General features: G+C 56.2%; 1 protein-coding gene across 10 annotated transcripts in view; it reads right to left on the bottom strand.

Annotated features, from left to right (window-relative positions):
- CDH23 (cadherin related 23) overlaps window positions 1-20682 on the bottom strand; it is a 397771-nt gene that overhangs the window by 2733 nt on the left and 374356 nt on the right. For 5 of the 10 annotated variants that reach the window (XM_032312918.1, XM_032312919.1, XM_032312920.1 and 2 more), the window contains 22 exons: window positions 19726-19851; window positions 18791-18994; window positions 16670-17128; window positions 12946-13062; window positions 11591-11815; window positions 10844-11013; window positions 10485-10622; window positions 9407-9526; window positions 7897-8074; window positions 7527-7738; window positions 5386-5577; window positions 5101-5214; window positions 4398-4527; window positions 4040-4291; window positions 3799-3960; window positions 2069-2325; window positions 1681-1778; window positions 1156-1276; window positions 997-1076; window positions 842-882; window positions 623-728; window positions 59-188 (listed from right to left, as the gene is read on the bottom strand). In XM_032312918.1, the coding sequence (XP_032168809.1) occupies window positions 59-188; window positions 623-728; window positions 842-882; window positions 997-1076; window positions 1156-1276; window positions 1681-1778; window positions 2069-2325; window positions 3799-3960; window positions 4040-4291; window positions 4398-4527; window positions 5101-5214; window positions 5386-5577; window positions 7527-7738; window positions 7897-8074; window positions 9407-9526; window positions 10485-10622; window positions 10844-11013; window positions 11591-11815; window positions 12946-13062; window positions 16670-17128; window positions 18791-18994; window positions 19726-19851 (3632 nt within the window). Of the gene's footprint in view, window positions 1-58; window positions 189-622; window positions 729-841; window positions 883-996; window positions 1077-1155; window positions 1277-1680; window positions 1779-2068; window positions 2326-3798; window positions 3961-4039; window positions 4292-4397; window positions 4528-5100; window positions 5215-5385; window positions 5578-7526; window positions 7739-7896; window positions 8075-9406; window positions 9527-10484; window positions 10623-10843; window positions 11014-11590; window positions 11816-12945; window positions 14548-16669; window positions 17129-18790; window positions 18995-19725; window positions 19852-20682 lie in introns of those variants that run through there. The other 5 variants (XM_032312926.1, XM_032312917.1, XM_032312916.1 and 2 more) reach the window with 4 other exon arrangements.

Raw genomic sequence — 20682 nt, 5'->3', positions numbered from 1 at the left:
CTCATAATCGTGCCCCTGCCCCCACCACTGCCCTGCCCCAGCTCTGGCCCCGGCTCACATGGGTGCGGGTAGGGCTGTTCCACAGGTCTGCAATCTCACTCAGGTTCTCTGGCAGGTCGTCCTCATGCTCAGCCTGGGCAGCCAGCTCTAGGTTCCGGCAGAAAGGATCCAGCCACACGGGGTTGGCTCTGCACATGGCGGGGGGGTATGTGGAATGAGGAGGGACAGCCCGAGTGCATAGATGCCCTCGTAGCTTTACCGCTAACCCTACCCTTTTCCCTGGCCAATCCAGGACTAGTGGATCAGGGCCATGAGAAGTAGGCCCCTTGCCTGTGGTCCTCGGGGGTGTACCCTCCCACACCAGGATCCTACAAGAACCAGGATGATGTGTCAGTCTGGATCAGCTTTGGTCCAGAGGCCACCAGTTCCCTGGCACTGGGAGCCCAATTAGGGTGTGGATCCCAGCTCAGCAAGGGTGACTGGCCCACTAGGGGGCACCCCCATCCCAAGTTTTAGCTAGTCTTGTCCCTTGGAGCTTAAGGGGTCATAGAGATCTTACTCCACTAGGGTCCTGGGTGGCCTCCCCAAAGGATGCCCTGAAGGCTCAGGGACCCCCTCTTACCCATCAAAGGAATACTTGTTGGTGTTGGGCATGTCCATGATGTCAATGAAACCGCGGTTCCCTGTAGGGAGAAGTGCTGGGGCATGGAGGGAAAGGGTGCACCCTGCTGGGCCGGGGGAGCCCAGCCAACCTTGTGAGGCCTAGGCAGGCACTCTAGGCCCCTCAGGGCCCCCCTACCCTCTTAGCCGCCCCCTACCCCCCATCACAGCCCTTGCTCACCTGCTGATCCAGCCACAATGGCTTTGAGCTTCCTCTTGTGTCTGGAGGGAAGCAGACAGAAGAGGGGCTAGTGGAGGAGGCTGGACAGGGCTGGCATCTCCCTGGTGGCCTCTGTGACCGTCCCAGGAACAGGGAGGTGGGAGGGGGGCACTCACACGGTCCTGTAGTACCAGTTCATGAGGATGAAGAGCATGGCCGCCAAGAAGAGGAGAATGGCCAAGACGATGATCGCCATCTGGGGGAACGGGGCCAGGCATGAGTGGGTGAGTGCGTCGAGGGCAGAGGGGTGGCGGGGCCGGATGCCAGTGGACTACCTGCAGGGCAGACATGTCGTCGGGTAGGCGGACGGAGATGGCGGGCTGCACGTCCAGGACGTTGTAGTTCCGGAAGAGATTCCGTAGCTGCTCCTTGTTCTCGTCAATCATCTGGATCACCCTGTGTGAGGGGTGGGTGCCTCAGCTTCCCTCAGCCAGTCCTTCAGAGCCGGGGCCACGCAGAAAGGTCTGCGCTCTTGCCTCCCGACTCCCCGCCCCCACCACACCTTGCAAGATCAAACCGCAGCCGCTGGCAGAGCTCCTTGCCTTACAGAGTTCCCCCCCCCACCCAGGATCCTGCTTGCGCCTCACGGGCCGTGTCCTCCTCCCATTTTATAGATGGGGGGAGTCAGGCTCTGAGGGGTGGAGGATACCCCCAAACTATTCTCTGCCAGCCCTGCCCACCTCTTGAGGCGAGCCCCCACACAGCTGGCCTGATGGTATGATCTGCCTCCTTTGGGGGGTCCCCTCCCCAGCTCCAGAGCAGGGAGGTGGGCAGACGGTCTGAGCCCAGACCCCACCCACCGGTCCACGTCCAGGATGCGGTTGGTATCACGGTTCACCACGTGGATGAGCAGCTCTGTCTGTGCGAAGTTCACCCGACCCTTCTTGTCCACATGGAACTAGGCGAGAAAGGGCATCGTGGGCTGTGGGAGGGGGAGGGGAAGGGATGGGGAGGCCCTCCTGGCCTGCCCTGCCAATAAACCCATCACTGCCGAGTGCTCACCGAGGACCACACGTGGTGCCGGTCACTTCATTGCATGGGGCTGGGTGCTATCAGCCCCATTTTACAGGTGAGGATATTAAGGGCCAGAGACTCCCTTTCAGATCCCTGGTCTCTCCTCGATGCCCTGTCCCTGAGGTCTCGTCCTCCTCCCCTCACCAGTAGACCCAGGGCGGCTCCATGGGTCACCTGCACGTCGTCTGTGTTGACAATGGCACCAGTGATGTTGGAGAGCAGGCGGATGAACTCCTCCTCAAAGCCACGCACGCGGTCGGGGATCTCATTAATGACGATCTTGACCCGCTGGTCATCTCTCAGGATGTAGATGCCGATGATGGCTGTGTCATTGTGGCCTGCCAGGTCCCGGGCCACGATGTCCACCACAAAGTAGCCGGGGCTGTAGGCCATGAAGAGGTCGAAGGTGCGCAGGATGCCGTCCACACTGCCTGCGGGAAGAGGCCACAGACAGGTGCAGCTCAGGGGCCACCCAGCCCCTGTGAGTCCCCTGTGGGGGAGCGAGAGCCAGAGGCATCTGGACACGAGGGGAAGAAGTGTCTCGGGCCGCAAGTGCCCACAGGGCCGGGGAGAGCACAGAGATGACCAAGGCCTGGGGTCAGGTGAGTGTGAGTGTTCATCTGAGGGAGCAGTGGTGGTGGCCTGGGCATGGCTGATTGTTCTCCTCAGAGAAGGCTGCCAGTGCTGCCAGAACTGGTTCTTCTAGGGATTTCTAAGTTTCTACTTTAACCCTGCAAGCTCACACACAGCTGTGGGCTGCACTGACCTAAGGATAAGTTTGAGACTCTGGGGGACCAGAGAACATGTCTGAGCCCTGCACTGTTTCTCCCAAATACATGCAACTTCTGAATTCCACAGCCATACTAGAGAGATGACCAGAGGTGGTGCAGCAGTCTTCTCTCAGAAGACCATAGACCTGGGTTCAAGATCTGCCACATTCTAGCTGTGTTACTTTTAGCAAGCTATGTATCCTCTCTGCCTTAATTTACTAAACTAAGAGCAGTGCTAGATCAAAGGACAAAGGGCTGGTGTCTGGTTGTGTGACTGGAGGAGTTGGCATGGGAATTAGGCTTCAGAGGATGGCTAGGGGGAGCGTATCTGAAGGCAGAGGTGAAGGTCAAGGTGGTATTTTAGGAGGTGAAGACAAAGGGCAAAGGCCCTGGAGGGAGCTGAAGGAGTGGTGAGGTGGTCAGCTTTGGTGGACACAGGGTCCTTCTAGGTGATGGGGGGCTATGGAAACAGGAAGGGGAACTGGAAGACAGGAACCTTGAAAGGCAGTCAGATGAAGGAGTCTAGACTGACTCCTGTAGGCAGGAGTGGGGAAGGGGTGAAATCTAGAAGGAAGGTCATGGGACAACCACCAGGACACCTCTTGGACCTAATCCAAGAGGCTCAGCTGTCCACACAGGCAAATGCACAAGTCAGCACCATACATTCAGGTACATAGGTGCTCCCCAGGGCTTAGCACAATGCTTGACCCAAGGGAGGAAGAGGTGCACCAAAGGGAAGACAGGTGGACGTATGGAGAGGAGGATGGTAAGGTGGATGGATGAGTGGACAGATGGGTAGATGGATGGACAGATGGATGAGTGAGAGGAAGGATGGACAGATGCACGGGGGGGCAGACTGACACATGGGTGGGTGGATGGATGGGTGGATAAGAAGATGTAGAGAAGGAAGGAAGGAGAAAGTGGGTGGAGAGGTGGTGAACTGGATCAGAGACTGGGAAGGTAGATGGAGGAAAGGATTAACAAGGGGCTGGCTGCATGATGGTTAGGTGCGAGGTGAACAGAAGGCACATGGCTGGCTGGCCAGCCACTCATACCCTGTGGTGCCCACACAGACCCCATCTCCTCCAGACTACAGTCCATGCAGTGACAGAAGTCTTGGGTGGAGGCTCCTACCCATGGTGAAGACCTGGCCCACGTCCTCAGAGTCGTTGGCGAGGGCCCGGAAGTAGTGGATGGCCAGGATGCTGTAGAAGACCAGGCTGTTGTTGCCAATGTCTGCATCCAGGGCCAGCACCTGGATCAACTCTGAGCCCACCTTGGCATCGGTGGCCACTCCTGTGGGACAGGGGTGGGCGGGTGTAAGTGGCAGGGCAGGGGCAGCCCCGCAGCCCAGACCCAGGCCCCGCCCTGGCACCTGCGGTGTACTCGGCCTTGGTGAAGCACGGGGGCTGGTCGTTGATGTCTTCTAGCACGACGCGCACCTCCTGCAAGGTGAGGTCACTGACCAGGTCGAGGGCCGGGGAGGGCCCCCGTGGTGGTGTCCAGCTGCGGTTGCTTGAGGCCTTCACGATGAAGGAGAAGACAGCTTCCCGCTCACGGTCCAGGTCCCGCAGCACCAGCAGGCGCCCGTCTGGCCGGAGATGGAAGTTCTTCTCTTCGTTGCCAGCTGGAGGCAGGGCCACAGCACAGGGTGAGGGGCTGGGGCTGGGGTGGGGCTTGGTGGGCACATCTCCAGCTCCAGGGTCCATAGGGCAGAGCCCGACAAGCCCCACCTGCAATGAAGTAGTACACGATGGCATTGGGACCCTCGTCTGCATCCACGGCGCCTGTCACGTTGCCCACGAGGGTGCCACGTGGGGAGTGCTCGGGCACGGTCAGCAACTGGTACTGGGGACTGCCTTTCTGCAGGGGGAAGGGGGGAGGTCACAGAAAGCCAAGGTCACTTGGGGTGAGCAGAACTTCTGGAACCTCAAGGAAGTATGGGCGGGGCCTGGCCTGTTCCGTGAGGCAGACCAACACTTGAGCTGATGTTTGAACAACAGGGCAAGCTCATATATGTGTGCACGCACACACACTCCCGCACTCACACGGTCTCTGGGGAACCTCACATCCCACGTGCACACAAGAAAACCCCCCACCAAGTTGCACAGTCTGAGTCAGCGGGAGGGGCTCAGCCCCAGCTCTGTGAAGCAAACCGAATATTGGGTTTCCTGCATGCTTGCTCTTGGGTGTGCAATCAGGAGAGATCCCGCTGCACGAGTCTTGCCTGTTTGCTCTCCTCACTGGCAAGTAGTACCGTGAAGTAGCAGCTGCTCAATAAACACTTGTCCTGTGAGGTACATGCAGAGTTTCTGTGTGTGACCACACGTGCGCGGTACAGTGTGCATGGGAGAGTGGGAGCCTGTGTGCCTGCAGGCAGGGGAGTCTCTGTGTGGGTGGCGGGTGCGGGGTGCGGGATGGGGGGGGTCAGCTCACTGGAGGCCTCACAAAGAGAGGTTCGTTGTCATCAATGTCCTCCAGGGCCACCTGCAGCGGCTGCATGGTCTCGTACGGCACTGGCTGACCCAGGTCACTGGCTACCAGGATGAGCTGGGGGACAGAGGAACACAGTCTGAGGGGGGTCATCACACCTCCCCCCCCCCCAGGGAGACAGCTCACCACCCAGGTGGGCATTCTATTCTAGGTGGGGAGAGGGCAGCCCTGTACCAGGAGGAGAGCCCTGCCCTCAGCCCCGCCCCTCCCCTGGGCCCCGCGCCTTACGCTGTACAGGGCCTGTTTCTCCCTGTCCAGGCGCTGAGCTGTCTGGATGAGGCCGCTGATGGGGTCAATGGTGAAGTATTCCCAGTCCCGGTTGCCGGCTGTCTTCAGGAAGCTGTAGCGCACGGCCCCATTGAGGCCCTCGTCCTTGTCTGTGGCATAGACCTCATATACATTGGAGCGCAGCGGGATCTCCTGCAGTGGGGGGTGGGAGGGTTTGGCAGGGAGGCTCCTGGGGCATCCGAGAGAATTCCAGCTCCCAGGCCCCGCGGGTGCTCTTGTTCTTTCTCCTCACTCAGCACAAGGTCCTTGCCACTTTCCAGCAGGCTTAGGAAACGTCTGCCCACTTCGCTGGACTCTCCTGGAGTTTCAAGCACCTGCTAGAACATCCCTTCTCCCCACCCCCACTCCACTGCCTGTCAGTGGTCCTGCCTGGTCTCCATCCACCATGCTTCGCACACACTCAGGGTTATTGCCCTTCTAGGGGCTTCCCCCATCCTTTGGATCCCACTGGAAGGCAGAGGGAGAATCCAAAGGCAGAGACCACAGCTACCCCTCTGTGCCTGGGTCTGTCTTGCTCCGTTAACCCTAATCACAGGAGCACTAGGAATCCCCAGACAACACCATCTACCTAATCGGGTACCTGAAAGTGAGGGACAGGCAGGTAGAATGACATGGTGTTTAGAGACAACAGCAGTGTTCTAGTCTGTTACGAATTCACCGTGTGACTTGGGACATGCATGCTACCTCTCTGGGCCCCAGGTTCCTGATTCCTTTGAATCTAAGATGTCAAGAGATCTGATGGTTATAATATACTGACCCATAATAAGGCTGCACAGGGCACAAGGAAAAAGCACATTTCTTGGATTTACTTGAAAAATTATCAGCTCGGCCTGGTTCTCCGGATCTCACGGATCGGGACAATCAGAAACTCCCAAGTGGCAGTTACATCTAATTAATGGCAATGCGATGACAGGGAACATTACTTAACACCTGCTGGTTGCTTGGGAGACACGAATCTTTCCAAATACAGTGTCTTGAAGGGAAAAACGTAGCAAATGGGGCCTCTATTGTGGAAAAGAACTAGATTATTATTAATTTATATCTTGCCTTCTTCCACAAAAGATTTGAGGTCACTTACAAAAGTCTGTAAGTGTATACATTATAACAAGAGAGAACAAGTTAAAAAAAAAAGGGGGGGGTAAAGAATAAGAAAAGGTTGGCAGGAAAATTGAAAGTGAGGGGTGGGGGACAAGGTCTGTGCACTGAGTTCCTGCAGGGTCACTGAGTCCCTGCAGGGTCACTGAGTCCTTGCAGGGTGGGCTGCTCTGAGCTCCTCAGTGGGCCGCACAAAGACGACCACTCCCTCACTGCCGTGGGCACTGGAAAAAGCAACTCAACAGGTATGGGCACAGCGTCGTTTCCCAGTGCTCGGCCCTGGGAGATATGTCTCCTGTGGGGCCTCAAAGAGGGGGCAGGGTGACAAGGGCCTGATGTTGATGTTCTGAGAGGCGGAGGCATGCTGAAGTTCAGGGAATGGAGAACAAGTGGGAGATCCCCTGAGTAGAACAGCACTGAGCAGATGGGGCCGGGGTGCTGAGAGGAAGGAGGGACGGGGCAGGGAATAAAAGAGTGCCCCCTGCCTTCACGAGGCAATTTAGAACAAAGGATGAAAGAAAGATTGGGGAATTCTAGAGTCAGTCACTTCCCCCTTGTTTCTTATTTGGATGCCCAACCCCAATTCCTAGGCCTGGTATCAGCAGGAACAGCAGACAGACGGAAGGAACATGTGTGTTATTTTGAGACACAAATATGGGGGAAGTGGGTGTCCGGGGAGGCTGCCTTTCTTGGCAGACATCTAAGAGCAAGAGCGAGGGCATCTACTACTCTGAGTCCTGTTTTGCGGATGAGAAACCACTCTGAGAAGTCTCTTTCTCAAGGTCACAGTAGCAACAGTCAGACTTGGGCCCAGGGCCTCGTGCTGGCATAGCTCACACTACTCCCCACTCTTCAGGACTGCTCTGTGTGACACTGACGCTTGCTGGCCTCAGTTCCCCCAGCTTCCCAGTGGGGGCCTTTCACTCTTCCAGGAGTGACTGCGGGAGGGAGCTGGTGGTGGGCAGGGGGCCCGAGGCCAGCGGTACCTCTCTGATGTGGAGGACGGTGCCGTTCGGCGGGCGCACAAAGATGGGGCGGTTGTCATTGACGTCGATGACCTCCACCAGGAGCATGGTGGTGCCCCAGAGTGGGGGCTCTCCCCCATCCGTGGCCACCACCGTCAGGTTGAACCTCTCGTAGGACTGCAGTGGCCGCTTCGTCGTCACCAGACCTGAGTCCATGTCCACGTGGAAGGCCTCTGGCAGGCAGGACGAGAGAGCCACCAGGTCCGGCTCTGGCTGAGACGTTCCTCCTTCCTGTCCCTCCTCCTTCTCCTCCTCCTGGCCTGGGGCTGCGCACATGACCACCCGCTCCTCCCACGAGCAAGGCATCACGGGTGGGGAGTGGGCTACTTACCCACGCCAGGGCCCTCGAGTGAGTAGGCCAGCTCCCCATTGGGGCCCTCGTCCTGGTCAGTGGCCATCATGGTGATAACCGAGGTGCCTGCTGGCTCGTTCTCGTACACACTTGTGCTGAACTGGGGCTTGGAGAACTGTGGGCGGCAGTCATTGACATCCAGCACCTGGATCACCACCTGTTGGCAGAGGGGGGATGTGGGGTCAAAGGTCAGGAGCATACAGAGGGGCTGCTCCAGGTGATCCAGTCACACGGGAGCAAGCCAGGGCAGACGGTGCCTGCTACTGGAGTCCGACCTCAATTTGTACAATCCCCCTCTCCCCAAGCCTCCTCCTGAGCTGTACACTGGGGACAGTAGTATCTCCTCTCTCAGGCCCACCCATGATGCACAGCGCCTGGCTTCAGGAACCGCTGTGCAGCTAGGCCTGTGGTGACCACGTGTCGGTGTCCACGTCCTGAGGCAGGGAGCCCGCCCCACCCCCTCCCACTCCGTCCTTTGCTCCTTCTCACCGTGACCCCTGCATCTGCTCTCTCGATCGTCATGCGGGTTTGGGAGTCCTCCACTCCCCAAAGTTCCCTCTTGTCCGGCTTGGGAATCCGGCTTGGGACGGGCTCCCTTGGCTGACCCCACACACCCAGGGCGGGCCCCCTGGACACCCCAGGCCAGAGGCTGTCTCTCCCCTGACTGCTGAGGCTCTGCCTGACCTGTGTCCCCTGAGAGCCGCTCACAGCAGTGATTTTAAGAACTCTGCCATGTGCACAAACCACCTTCCAACTCCCCGTCGCCCTGACACCACTGCCTGGGGCCGGAGGTGTCATATTGGCTGCCGCTGCCTCCCACCCCCTGCAGAGTGGACGGCGAGGCCCGAGGCTCAGAGAGGTTACAGGCCACATGCACAGGGCTCCGCTGGTGCGCTCATCCTCTGACTCCCAGTGCCGTGCTCTTCCCAGCGCAACAGTGTGACAGGGACAGGATCCCAGTGTGTGAGTACTCCTGCCCCCCACAACTGCTCACCAGCCCCCACCCTCCAGGAGAGTTCTCCTTGGAGGCTTAGGCTATGGTGGGGAGAAATGGCAGAACTGCGTACTGTGTTGAAGCTAGAGCTGGAATGGGAACGGGGCTGGATGCCCCATTAAAGTTCTTTAAGAGACATAAAGATAATTGTGTCACAATGACGTTTGGTTGCTGGGCTATTTGTTTCGGGGGACACTGTGGGGGTGGGACATGTGGAGCCCCAGGCTTGGGTTACACTGGGGTGTGTTTAAACACTGTCTTCGCAGGGTGTGTTTAAACACTGTCTTCCAAGTTCTCTTGGAAAGTCCCCATCTCCCTAAGCAACCTCCTTTTTGGCTCACCCAACTAAGCTCCTGCTGTCGGCTGCGGCCACCACGTCTCCAAGGGCCCAGGAGGCCCTGCTCCCACCCTGCAGGTCCTCTAAAATAAGGGTTTTGCCTGGTGCCTCCACAATTCCAGTCCTTAGAATCCCTGGTCCGGCCCAGTGGCCCTTACCTGCACCGAATTTTCTCGACGGTTGCTGGCTATATCCCCGGGGTTGTCTTTGGCCAAGGCTGTCAGAATATAGTGATCCTTCTTCTCCCGGTCCAGAGGAGACAGCACATAGATGTCACCCTGCGGGGGGCAGGGTGATGGAATCAGTTCCTTCATCAATCCGACTGGTAGTTACTGAGCACTAAGTCTACACCAGACATTGTTCTAGGCACTGGAGATGTGGCACTGAACGGAAGAGACAACAGCCCCCGTCCCCACGGAGCTTGGGTTCTAGTGGCTCTGCGGGCCCCACGACTCCGCTCCACCTGGAGATGGGATGGACGGGCCGCGCTGGAGCTGGCTACCTGGCCCGGTATAGAGCAGTCCTCTGTAAATCTTTTCTGTTCACAGTGCCAAGCCGGGAGCATGACTGATATTCGCACAGAGCATAGAATCTGGCTGACCGGGCCGAGCGCAGGGGGGTCTGGGCCGCGAGAGTCAGTAGGAGGGAAAGTCCAGTTCTGGCCCTGTCCCTGGGGAAGGTCCTGCCTGACCAGCCACCCCCAGGCTGCAGTGGTCTCTCCCTGCGCTAAAATACCAGCTTTGAACCAAGTCACAGTCATTTAAATCATCACCCATCTTTTCTCTTGAGTTTCTGCTCTCCCACAGCATAGGGGAGGCACCCATGGGAGGCGTCTTCCCTTCCTCCACCCCCACCCAACACTGATACAGGGCCATGTATACAGTAGGAGCTCAAACGCTGTGCCCACTTTCTGCAGAGCTTCCTCTACCTCTCTTTTAATGGTTTCTAAAAGCAGTCTCCTGGACTCGAGTCAAGTTTTCTAGTCTGGTGGGGACACAGCTCAGAATTTTTTTTTGTCCCACAAAGGCTAGTTTCAAAAGACTATGGCCACAGGGACAGAAGGGCCACAGTCTGCCGGATGTCTGGGACTTGTGCCGGGCCTGCTGACTTGGTGAAAAAGCCTCTGAGACCACAGACGTCCCGATGGCAGGACCCAGAAACTGGGATGACGTGGTATTTGTGGCGGCTTCTCAGCCTCTGCCCGGGCTCTTCCCAGCGCCCGGTGTGCCTGCTTACCGTGGTAGGGTTGATGGCAAACTTGCCCTCTCCATCCCCGAGGCTGTACTCAATGAGGGCAAAGTTGCCCGAGTCGGCATCTGTGGCGGTGACAGTCAGGATGACCGTGCCCACGGGCACATCCTCGAAGACTGCTTCCTGGAGCCCAGCAGACAGGGAGAGAGAGCAGGCCCGGGTCAGGCCTAGTGTCTATGCCCCTGCCCTGAGAACTCACCAGGTACACAGTCTGGGGCACCGAGCCGCTCATGGGGCGGTCATACCGGCGGGACGCAGAGGACGGCCGTGTGGGAGTGGAAGCTGCCCAAAGGGCCCAAGACCTGGGCACGGGTCCTGACCCAACCTGCTGCCCGGCTGCCCACCTGGTAGGAAGACTGGTCAAATACGGGGTTGTTGTCATTGATGTCCACGATCTCCAGGTAGACGGGGATCTCAGCGGCACGGGGCGGAGACCCATTGTCCGAGGCCCTCACGGTGAAGTTGAGCCACTGCACTTCCTCATAGTCCACTGTCTGGTTAGCAATGACTTTCCCTAAGAAAGAGAGGTACCCACTGCCCGTGTGGCCGCTCCTCACTCACGGAAGCTCTCCAAAGTATAAAGAGAAGGATCTGGAACTCTGAGGGCCAGGGGTGGTCCCTGGAAGAAGGAGGTGGCCCAGCAGCACCAACTAGGGGCAGGCAGGCCAGAGGCCTCACGGCAACTAGTATCCGGCTGTTCCCCTCACGGGAGGGGTGAGAAAGCTTTTCACAAGTCGAAGGGATGGGTACCGACTAGCCCAGGACCTCCTCTGAGAACTTCTTCTCTTGGCCTTCTCGCTCCCCAAGTGAGACTCCTAGTGGAAGCCCAGGTGGCAGAGGCACTGGTGGAGTATCCAATGGGTCCAGCAGACCTCAGAGGGGGCCTCTACACCACCTGGGACTAGGTACTCTCCTTTCCTATAGTTGGGGCATCTGGGAGTGATGGTAATGCTGGCCATACTGGAACTGGCCCAGCCCACTGAGGGACTAGGGTGAGGCCCCCACTGGAGGGCGACAATGGGCCAGGGTCCCCTGTGGAGGCTGAGCAGGCGCACGTACCCCAACCCTCTTCTGGAAGACTTCCCACCTACCTGCGGAGGAGTCCTCCAGCCGGACATAGCCTGGGGGCATCAGGTCCAGCAGCGTGTACGTGATCAGCCCATTGAGGCCCTTGTCCGGGTCCACAGCAGCCACAGCGATGAGCGTGGTTCCTGGGGTGGCCCCCTCCAGAACCCGCTCTGTGTAGCAGGTGATCCCGAAGGGCTTGAACTGGGGCGTGTTGTCATTGACATCCAGGATGTTAACTGTCAGCTTGGCTGGGGCAGAGGCAGGGGTGAAGGTGATATGAGGGACATCAGTGTGGCTAGGCCTGGCCTTGCTAAGTGTCGGTCAAGCCCAGACACGGTTGTGGCCTTTCACTGCCCTCCTGGGACTCCCTGAAGCTCTACCCAGCCTTTGTGTGGTGACACGTGACCCTTTCCCCTGGTCTGGTGGCTGGCTCTTCCATGGGGGAAGGAGTTTGGGTTCCACCAACTGGCTAAGTGATCTCGGCGGACCCCGGCCCTAACTGTGCCTCCGTTTTCCAACCCATCCAGTGAGGTAGGGCTGTGATGGTCTAAGAGTCGAAGACCCTGTCCTTCTACTTCTTGTCTGAGGTGTCCCCTCGAGGTAACCCGCCCAGGGCCTTGCCCTCTGAGCAGACAACATGTAGGCAGTGAATGGGTCTGCTCTTCCTTCCTGAAAACTTGGGCCTCTGGCCTGTAAGGATAAGCAGCCAATATCTGCCAGGCCTATCTCCCTATCCCAGCGGCTGTCCGTGCCCTCGAGGCCAGAGGTGACTTGAGGCCACCCCATCACTCCATCCTCCCGCTTCCTGTTCTGCCCACACAAAATCCACTCCTTCAGCAGCCCCTCCTGGTCATGCCTCAGGCTGTGGACAGGGCGGTGGCTGGTGCCCCTCTCTGCTCTGGTGCCTGCACCCTCTACACTGGTGTCTTGGCCTCCACGGACACTCACGTTTCCTCACGCTTTCCTTCCTCTGGGCTATATGTTCTGAGGTTCCTGTCACATGTGCCCACCACACCCTCCTCACTGACTCTGACGATGGGGCTCTGGCCAGAGTCTGTTGGCTGGTCGATTTCTTAGTGCCCACCTAGTCTCTATCAAGCCTCCTTTCCACTCTGAGCCTTTGGGTTCAAGACCACACACAGTTCTGGGCTTTGGATCCCCCACCATTGAGCTCTCACAACTGGGACGTGGGGTCACCCTGAGCCCCCCTGTGGTGGCCACCCTTCATACCCTTTGTGTAGCCTGACAATTGTCAGCCCCTGCGGAGAGCAGGTCCTGCTGCCCCCTCCCTGGGGTCAGGCCTGTGTGTGTTCCCAGCTGCTGCCCCTGCCCTGATGGGCTCAGAGTAGCCTGTGGCAGGTGCCTGGGGGAGCCTTACCGTTTGGCACGCTGACAGAACGCTCTGGTAGGTCACTGGCATTGTCAATCACTGAGAGAGTGACCTCATAGGTGGCAACCAGCTCCCGGTTCAGCGGGGACTTCACCATTACGGACCCTGTAGACCAGACTAGGTTCAGTCTGAGGGGAACTCCATAACATCTGGGCCTCCCAGGGGTTCTCCTCTCTAGCTCCCCCAAACCACACCAAAAGCAATGATCCCCAGTAGAATGGGGACTTGGCAATGACATGTTGGGCTGGGATGAGACCACAGCCACCTGCACGCTGGGGACACCACATTTTGCCCCTCACTCCCTGCTTACTAGCCAGGGGACCTTGGGGAAATTATTTAATATCTCTGCACCTGTTTCCTCATTTATAAAATGAGGATAATTACAGTATCTACTGCACAGAGCTATTTTGAGGATTATAACCATAAAATGAGTTTACATTGGTGAAGCGTTTAGAACGGTGCTTGACACACAGTGCCACGTAATTGCTTGTTTCCAGAATGCTTACATTCTACAACAACGTGCGTATACTGACACTACTGAACCATATGCTTAAATAGGGCTACTGTGGTAAATTCTATGTCGTGTTCATTTTATTGCAATTTCAGCAATGCTTGTATTCTAGGGAGACTGAGTTTAAAAGGTCAAGGCAGCTAGAAATGCCTGAGGGTGTTCTCTGGAAAGGACCATGGTGAGACAGGCCGGATAGTCAGGCCTAGCTCTTTGTCTTGATTACGTGGGACATGACAGGGCTTGACTGTGGGAAAGGAGCACCGTCCTGTGTTAAGACTGGCAAGCTGTCTCCTTTTCTCCTGCTCTCACTCCCTCTGCCAGCCCCCGAATCACAGAGGAACTCTCGAGCGGCTTGGGCTTGAACTGGGCAGACCTAGTTGGCCAATCTCAGGGTTGGCTCTGTTGGAGGGCCTGGTGGCCTGACCCCTAGGTGAAATTTTCTCTCTCTAGCTTCCTCTCAGGCAGTGTGGCCTCTGGGGTTCCCTACCCCCTTGGCAGATCCCCTGCTGGGCTTCTGTCTTCCTTGGTCCCCAGCCAAGGGGCGGTCACTTACCCTGGGCCGCTGCCTCCTCCTCCTCCTCCTCTTCCTACTCTCGCTCCCCGTCCCCGAGGTTGGGGAGCGAGGATGGGGAGAGGGTGGCTGCATTCAGTCTGCAAAGGCTGGGCCACGGCCTTGGCCTGGGCCCCACAGGACAGGAAGGGTGGTAGGGGTGTGGTATGGAGGAAGGCGATGGGGTGAAGCAGAGATGAGGTGGGAAGTGACAGAGAAACAGAGCTCAAACCTGCAGGCCTGCCAGCCAGGAGGAAGAGAGAAGAGGGTTAACATCAGTTAGTTCAGGGTGCAGAGGGGATGGAGCAGAGCAGGGCGTGGGGGACGGTAGGGTGCAGAGCAGACCAGGGCAGGAGGTTTGAGAGGGAAGGGAGTGGAAGGGAAGGGGGTGGGTAGGAAGCCAGGGGAGCAAGTGGGAACCCCATTGGATAGGAGCACTCAGGGAGCTGAGGCTCTGGCAAGAAGAAAGGGGAGGAAAGCTAAGCAAGGGAGGTAGAGAAAACACGAGGAAGAGGGGGCAGAGAAGACACTGGAAAGAAAAATGGAGAGAAGAGAGTCAGTTGGAGGGAGGGAAAACAGAGAAGAGGAAAGCGGTAGAGGAATCAGTAGAGCATCAAGTGTGGCGGGGCACAGAGCAGCTTTCCATGGTCCTGACCAGCCACGGCGGCAGGAATTCTGCACACCCGGGCCATGGCCAAGCCATCTACATTCTTGCAGGGCTCCTGGTTTTCCTGTCTTCTTTCTTCCTCTGGGCCTCAGATGCTTATTGAGCGACTCATACTCTAGATCCAAAGGCTTACTGCTCCCTGTGGTCATTCGTACCACTTTGGTTTTATGTGTCTATTCCCTTTTATTCCCATACTCGTCTCCCCTCTTCTCCCCTTGGTCAATCACTGTAATGGACTGAAGAGTATTTCTCACTTGGAAGTATTCCTGAAAACCATGTACTGTTTCTTGTGTGTGTGTTTTACATTTACACAAAATGGGATTGGGATATGTACGTATTTCTTATTCCTTCTGTTTCTTATTTCTTCTCCTCCTCCTTCTCTTTCTCTTCCCTCTTCCTCCCCCACCCCCTCCCCTCCCCCTCCCTCCTCCTCTTCTTTTTTCTTCTACTTCTATATATTTCAGATTCGTCTCGGTCTTACTCTTTCAGTAAGTACTTATTCCTAAAGTCTACCCACATTTCTCTGTGAATCTCGTCTATTGCTCCTGACTGCTGCATGGTATTCACGGCGTACGCCCGCCATGCCTTACTCTCCAATCTGCTAGGGATGGATGCCCGGGTGGCCTCCAACACCCACCACCAGTAACATGGCAGGTGACGTGGCATACAGTCCCGTTACTGACCTGAGAATGTCCTTGGGACATACACCCAGGAGAAGAACTGTGGAAGGATGGGGTATGAATGTCCTTTGTGCTATACTGCTGTCTGGATGGTGGAAGCAGTCTAATCTCTTACTGTAGTGTATGAGCGTTCTGACGTCCCCACATTGTCACCAATACTCAGTACTGTCTCGCATCTTAATAGCTGCTAATTACATATAGAAAATTGATATCTCATTGCTACTTTACTATGCATTTTTCTGAATAACAATGATTTTCAGAATTTTGTCATAGCCGTCTTAGTTTTTCTGTCACTCTTCTGGGCCTTTCAAGGAGGAGACCTGTAGGGGTCCCGCATCTCTTCTTAACTCCCTGGAGTAGCAAAAACATGAAACTTTGGGGGAAATGGTAGAACCATCAACCTTGTGATAAGCTGCACAGATCATGAAAGATAAGCCACAGTTGTTTCTTTTGTGCTCACATAAGCAAATCCTCAAGGGCATATATAAAATTTCCAGATGACTTAAATGACTAGCATATGTATAAAGAAAGCGTCCAGCTACCTGGTTATTAAAGAGATACATAGAAAAACAAGCTACCAGACACCTGAGTGGCTCAGTCGGTTGGACGACTGCCTTCGGCTCAGGTCATGATCCCGGAGTCCTGGGATCGAGTCCTGCATCGGGCTCCCAGCTCCATGGGGAGTCTGCTTCTCCCTCTGACCTTCTCCTCGCTCATGCTCTCTCTCAAATAAATAAATAAATAATCTTTGGGCACCTGGGTGGCTCAGTGGGTTAAGCCGCTGCCTTCGGCTCAGGTCATGATCTCAGGGTCCTGGGATCGAGTCCCGCATCGGGCTCTCTGCTCAGCGGGGAGCCTGCTTCCTCCTCTCTCTCTCTCTGCCTGCCTCTCTGCCTACTTGTGATGTCTCTCTGTCAAATAAATAAATAAAATCTTTAAAAAAAAAAAAAAAAAGAAAAACAAGCTACCATCTTCCTAGACAATTACAGACATGAAAGCTTTACAATATTTAGTTCTGGCAGGAGTGGGTGAGGTGGGTGTTCTTGTGGAACACGGCCAGAGGGAGGCAGTCTGAAGGAGAGATCGAGCTGACACGAGGAGCAGCAGGAGGAGAGAGGGAAGGAGCCAGGGAAGAGAGGGACAAGAGAGGGAGCACTGTGATGCTGGGTGTGGGGGAAGAGAGCAGGAGGAGGAGCAGCCGAGGGAAGGGGAGGAACAGAAAGAAGGATCAGGAAGAAAGCAGAGGGCGAGGAGACGGGGGCAGGGAGGCAGGAGCGCGGTGGGAGGGGAGCCAGCCCTTGTACCTGTGTTGATATTCACAGCAAAGGCATCCTCCTGGTCAGGAACCAGGCGGTCAGTGTCGTCCTTGGCCACGATGCCGATGATGTGGTACTCTAGCTTTGGGTTGAGGTCACGGTCCATGGCGGTGACGTTGGCGATGACGGTGCCTGGCTCGGCCGACTCCAGCACGCTCACCGTCTGGATAGGGTTGAGGAACTCGGGGCGGGAGTCATTGATGTCATCGATAAGGATGGTGATGAGAGCTGTGCCCGAGAGAGGGACGGTGCCCCTGTCGGTGGCCACCACCACCAGCCTGTAGGATTCCTGCTCCTCCCTGTCGATGGTGGCATTGGCGACACGGATGACTCCAGTGACTGGGTGGATGAGGAAGCGGTCCTGGGCCCCGGCTTCTATTCGGTAGATCAGCTCCCCGTTGAGGCCACTGTCCCTGTCCGTGGCTGTGACCTGAAGGACTGAGAATCCTGTGGGAGTGGGAATGGGGAGTGGCTGAGCACAGTGGTCTCTTCCGAAAACCTTAGACTGGGATGCATTTGTTGGTGGTTCCCAAGGGTCCCGTCGTGCCAGTCTTGCCTGTGGTTATCTTTCATAAAATTTACATGTTTGATGCTTTGTAGATAACTCTCATTTTGTTTCACATTTTGGGACTATTTGAGAGACTGAAAAATCTTTAATAATTTAACAATTAGTAATATCTTCTGCATATTGTCTGCTTTTGACTTTTGCCCACTTATCTTTCAATTTATGCAAATTATATAATTATGATAACTGGTGACAGATATCTTTTTCTCAGTTTGCTTAAGTTTGGTGTAAAGAAATATGACTTAGGGGGGTGCCTGGGTGGCTCATTCATTAAGTATCTGCCTTCGGCTCAGGTCATGATCCCAGGGTCCTGGGGTCGAGCCCCACATCAGGCTCCCTGCTCGGCGGGAAGCCTGCTTCTCTCTCTCCCATTTCCCCTGCTTGTGTTCCCTCTCTCGTTGTGTCTCTGTGTCAAATAAACAAATAAAATCTTAAAAAAAAAAAAAAAGAAATTTGACTTAGTATGCACTAAAACTTTTCCTTTTTTGGGTTCTCTTTCTCATATGCTTAGAACCTCTTTATCAGAATTCAAAGAAATAATTCAACTAAAGTTTCTTCTTTTGTTTGTAAATGTTTCCATTCTTTTGTATTTTCTCTAGACCCTCTATAGGTTTCATTTTGGTGCCTGATATGGGGTGACAATCTGCACCGCATAGGAATAGATATTTTGCACATTAATGAGTTTTCACAACTAATTTCATTGTTTCCTTTAAAAAAAATAAAAAGATTTTAAGTAATCTCCACGCCTAATGTGGGGCTCAGACTCACAAGCCCGAAAACAAGCCTCCGCGCTCCACTGACTGAGCCGGCCATGCCCCCTTGACTGTTTCCTTACTCACACAATACTACTTTCATTACTTTTCCAGTATCTGTTTCTGGGTTAACTTTGTCCCAGAGTCTTGTGCTCAGATCTTATGGTCTGTAAACCCTGCAGTTCTGTAACATGCTATCGTTATCTGGTAAGTCAACGCTGCCTTATTTATACTTCCGTCTCAAAGTGTTTTTGCTCTTCCAGCTGACCTTTAGAATCAAATATACCCTCCAAGTCACAGTTGATGTTGATGGGAATCACATTCATCTGATTTTGACTAAAACTGTCCTTCCCAGGTGCCTGGGTAGCTCAGTGGGTTAAAGCCTCTACTTTCAGCTCAGGTCATGATCTCAGGGTCCTGGGATCGACCGGCATCAGGCTCTCTGCCTGGGAGAGGGGAGCCTGCTTCCCCTTCTCTCTCTCTGCCTGCCTCTCTGCCTCCTTGTGACCGCTCTCTGTCAAATAAATAAATAAAATCTTAAAAAAAAAAAAAGTCCTTCCCTCTAGGGACGTAGATGGAACATTTCTTAATAATCTCATTTTCCACACTGTGGATCAGAGCAGGGAGGTGAGGGCCGCCTCGTTTTTCTGACTCCCTTTCCAGTGCTCTCTCCAGCTGCCCTACTGCCCTTGTTTCGTCCTGCTGGGTGATTTCTGCCTCTACCCTGTGAGGTTCCTATCCCGTGGACCAGCAAGCAGCTTCTGCTGGGGCCGGGGCCTGGGGTCTGCTTACCTGGCGGGCAGTTTTCTAGCAGGTGGACTGTGAGGGCGGGAGGGCTGAACGTGGGCCAGTTGTCATTGTCATCCAGGATGGTGACCAGCAGGTCGGCTGTGCCATTGAGCAGCCCAATGTCCTCAGCCAGCAGGAGCAGCTCCAGGACCGGGGGTGAGAAGGCCTCCCGGTCAATGATGACACCTGACCTCACTGTCACCACGCCTGGCACCCAGCACCGCCAGCCGGGGAGACACAAAGGAAAAGGGAGACGGAGCAAGAACCAGCCAGGATGGGATAGAGAGAGAGAGACAGGGGAGTGAAAGGGGAAAAAAGACAAAAGAGGAGCAGGAAAGACAACATAGTGACTTTCTTCCCCAAAGGCTCAACAAACTGTTCAGGGAAGGCCCCCAGTGTCCAGTCTCCTGCAATTATCCTCTCCCCGGGTACCCTCTGCAGTGCTCCAGAGTCTTGCCTAGGATGAGGGACCCAGGGAGGAGCACTGGCCTGCTCGCCAGCATACCCCTCCCTGTTGTCTCCGGTCACCAAGCTGGCCTCCTATCCAGGACCAGACTGATGGGACACAGTCTCTGGGGAACTTTGGACGTGGTCTGAGGACAGACCTTTGGCCACTTCTGGTGGGCTAGGGCCCTGAGCCTCTTCCCCTGGGCATGGGCAGATGGAGGGAGTGGGTATGGGGGTTCACTGCCTAGGCTGAGAGCTTATGCACCAGCAGGTCCCTTGGTTAGGCTCTGAGCCTCCTGTGGACTCCTCCTGCTCTGCCCCACAGGGCTTAGTCCAGCTGCAAAGTGGGGCTTGTGAGGAGTGGGGTCCCCCTGGAGGGCCTGGATTTAGTTCCAAGGAGGGAGGCCCTGGGTCTGGTGGATGGCCACTGCCACCCCAGCGGGAAGCCCTGGTGCCGGGCTGGGAGCACTGGGACGGCACAGAGGCCTCACCCGAGCTGTTGTCGATGTCGAAGAGGCCACTCTGGGAGCCCAGCAGCTTGTAGGTCACCACGGCGTAGACGTCCAGGTCCGCGTCCAGGGCCAGAATGGGCCCGTTGAGCACCGTGAGGGGGGTCCCTGGGCCAGGGGGAGAGGGGTCACTGTGGGGCCAAGCTGGCCCCCACCCACCCCTCCCCCACCCCGGCCCCGGTGAGCCATGGCTGACGATGGATGAGAGGGAGGGAGGTGAGGTGGACGGGGTGGGGGAGCCCTGGGCCAGGCTGCGGCAGCCTTGGCAGACTGACGCAGATGCCTGGGGAGCAGCCTCAAAGCCCTGCTGGGGAGAAAACACAACAGCGGTGAGCAAGCCCCTCGGGGCGCCGGGAGTGCGCCTGCCTTCCCAGCAGCCTTTGAGGGTTACTCCATGGGAGGGTTGGGGCTCCATGAGCGTGTGGGCCCTGTCTAGCTATGCACGACCAGCCCAGGCTGTCCACACGGGTTCCAGATGCTCTTTACAGAGGTCTGGCTGCACCCGGTTAGGAATACCCGGCCCCTGCCTGTGTGTGGCACTGCACGCGCACGGTCACGGTCACGCGCACGGTCACGAGCACGCGCACAGGAGTGCTGGCAGGTTGGGGATCCCTCTGCTTGTGCCTCTATCTGTTGCTGCTAGTGGACACGTTTGCACATGGAGTGTACTGTGTAGGCCCCTCCCTGCATTTCTGTGTGTGTCTCTGCACACCTCTGCCTCATGTGGGCCCGTGCCATCACGTACGTGTGTGAGCGTATACACAGGAGGGACTAAGAGAGCGGAGAGCACCCAGCCGGAGACAAGAAGCATTGTAGCTCATGTCTTTCTGAGTTAGAATCTGAGCTGCTGGGGCGGCTGGAGGAAGGGTGAGGGGGCCTCCCCAGAGGCACAGCAAAAAGGAGATTCTGTTCCTCTGAAGACAGTGAGGCCGGTCAGTG

Source organism: Mustela erminea, chromosome 14 (assembly GCF_009829155.1).
Source record: "Mustela erminea isolate mMusErm1 chromosome 14, mMusErm1.Pri, whole genome shotgun sequence".
Taxonomy (NCBI): Eukaryota; Metazoa; Chordata; class Mammalia; order Carnivora; family Mustelidae; genus Mustela; species Mustela erminea.
This window is presented reverse-complemented; position numbering and strand designations above follow the sequence as displayed.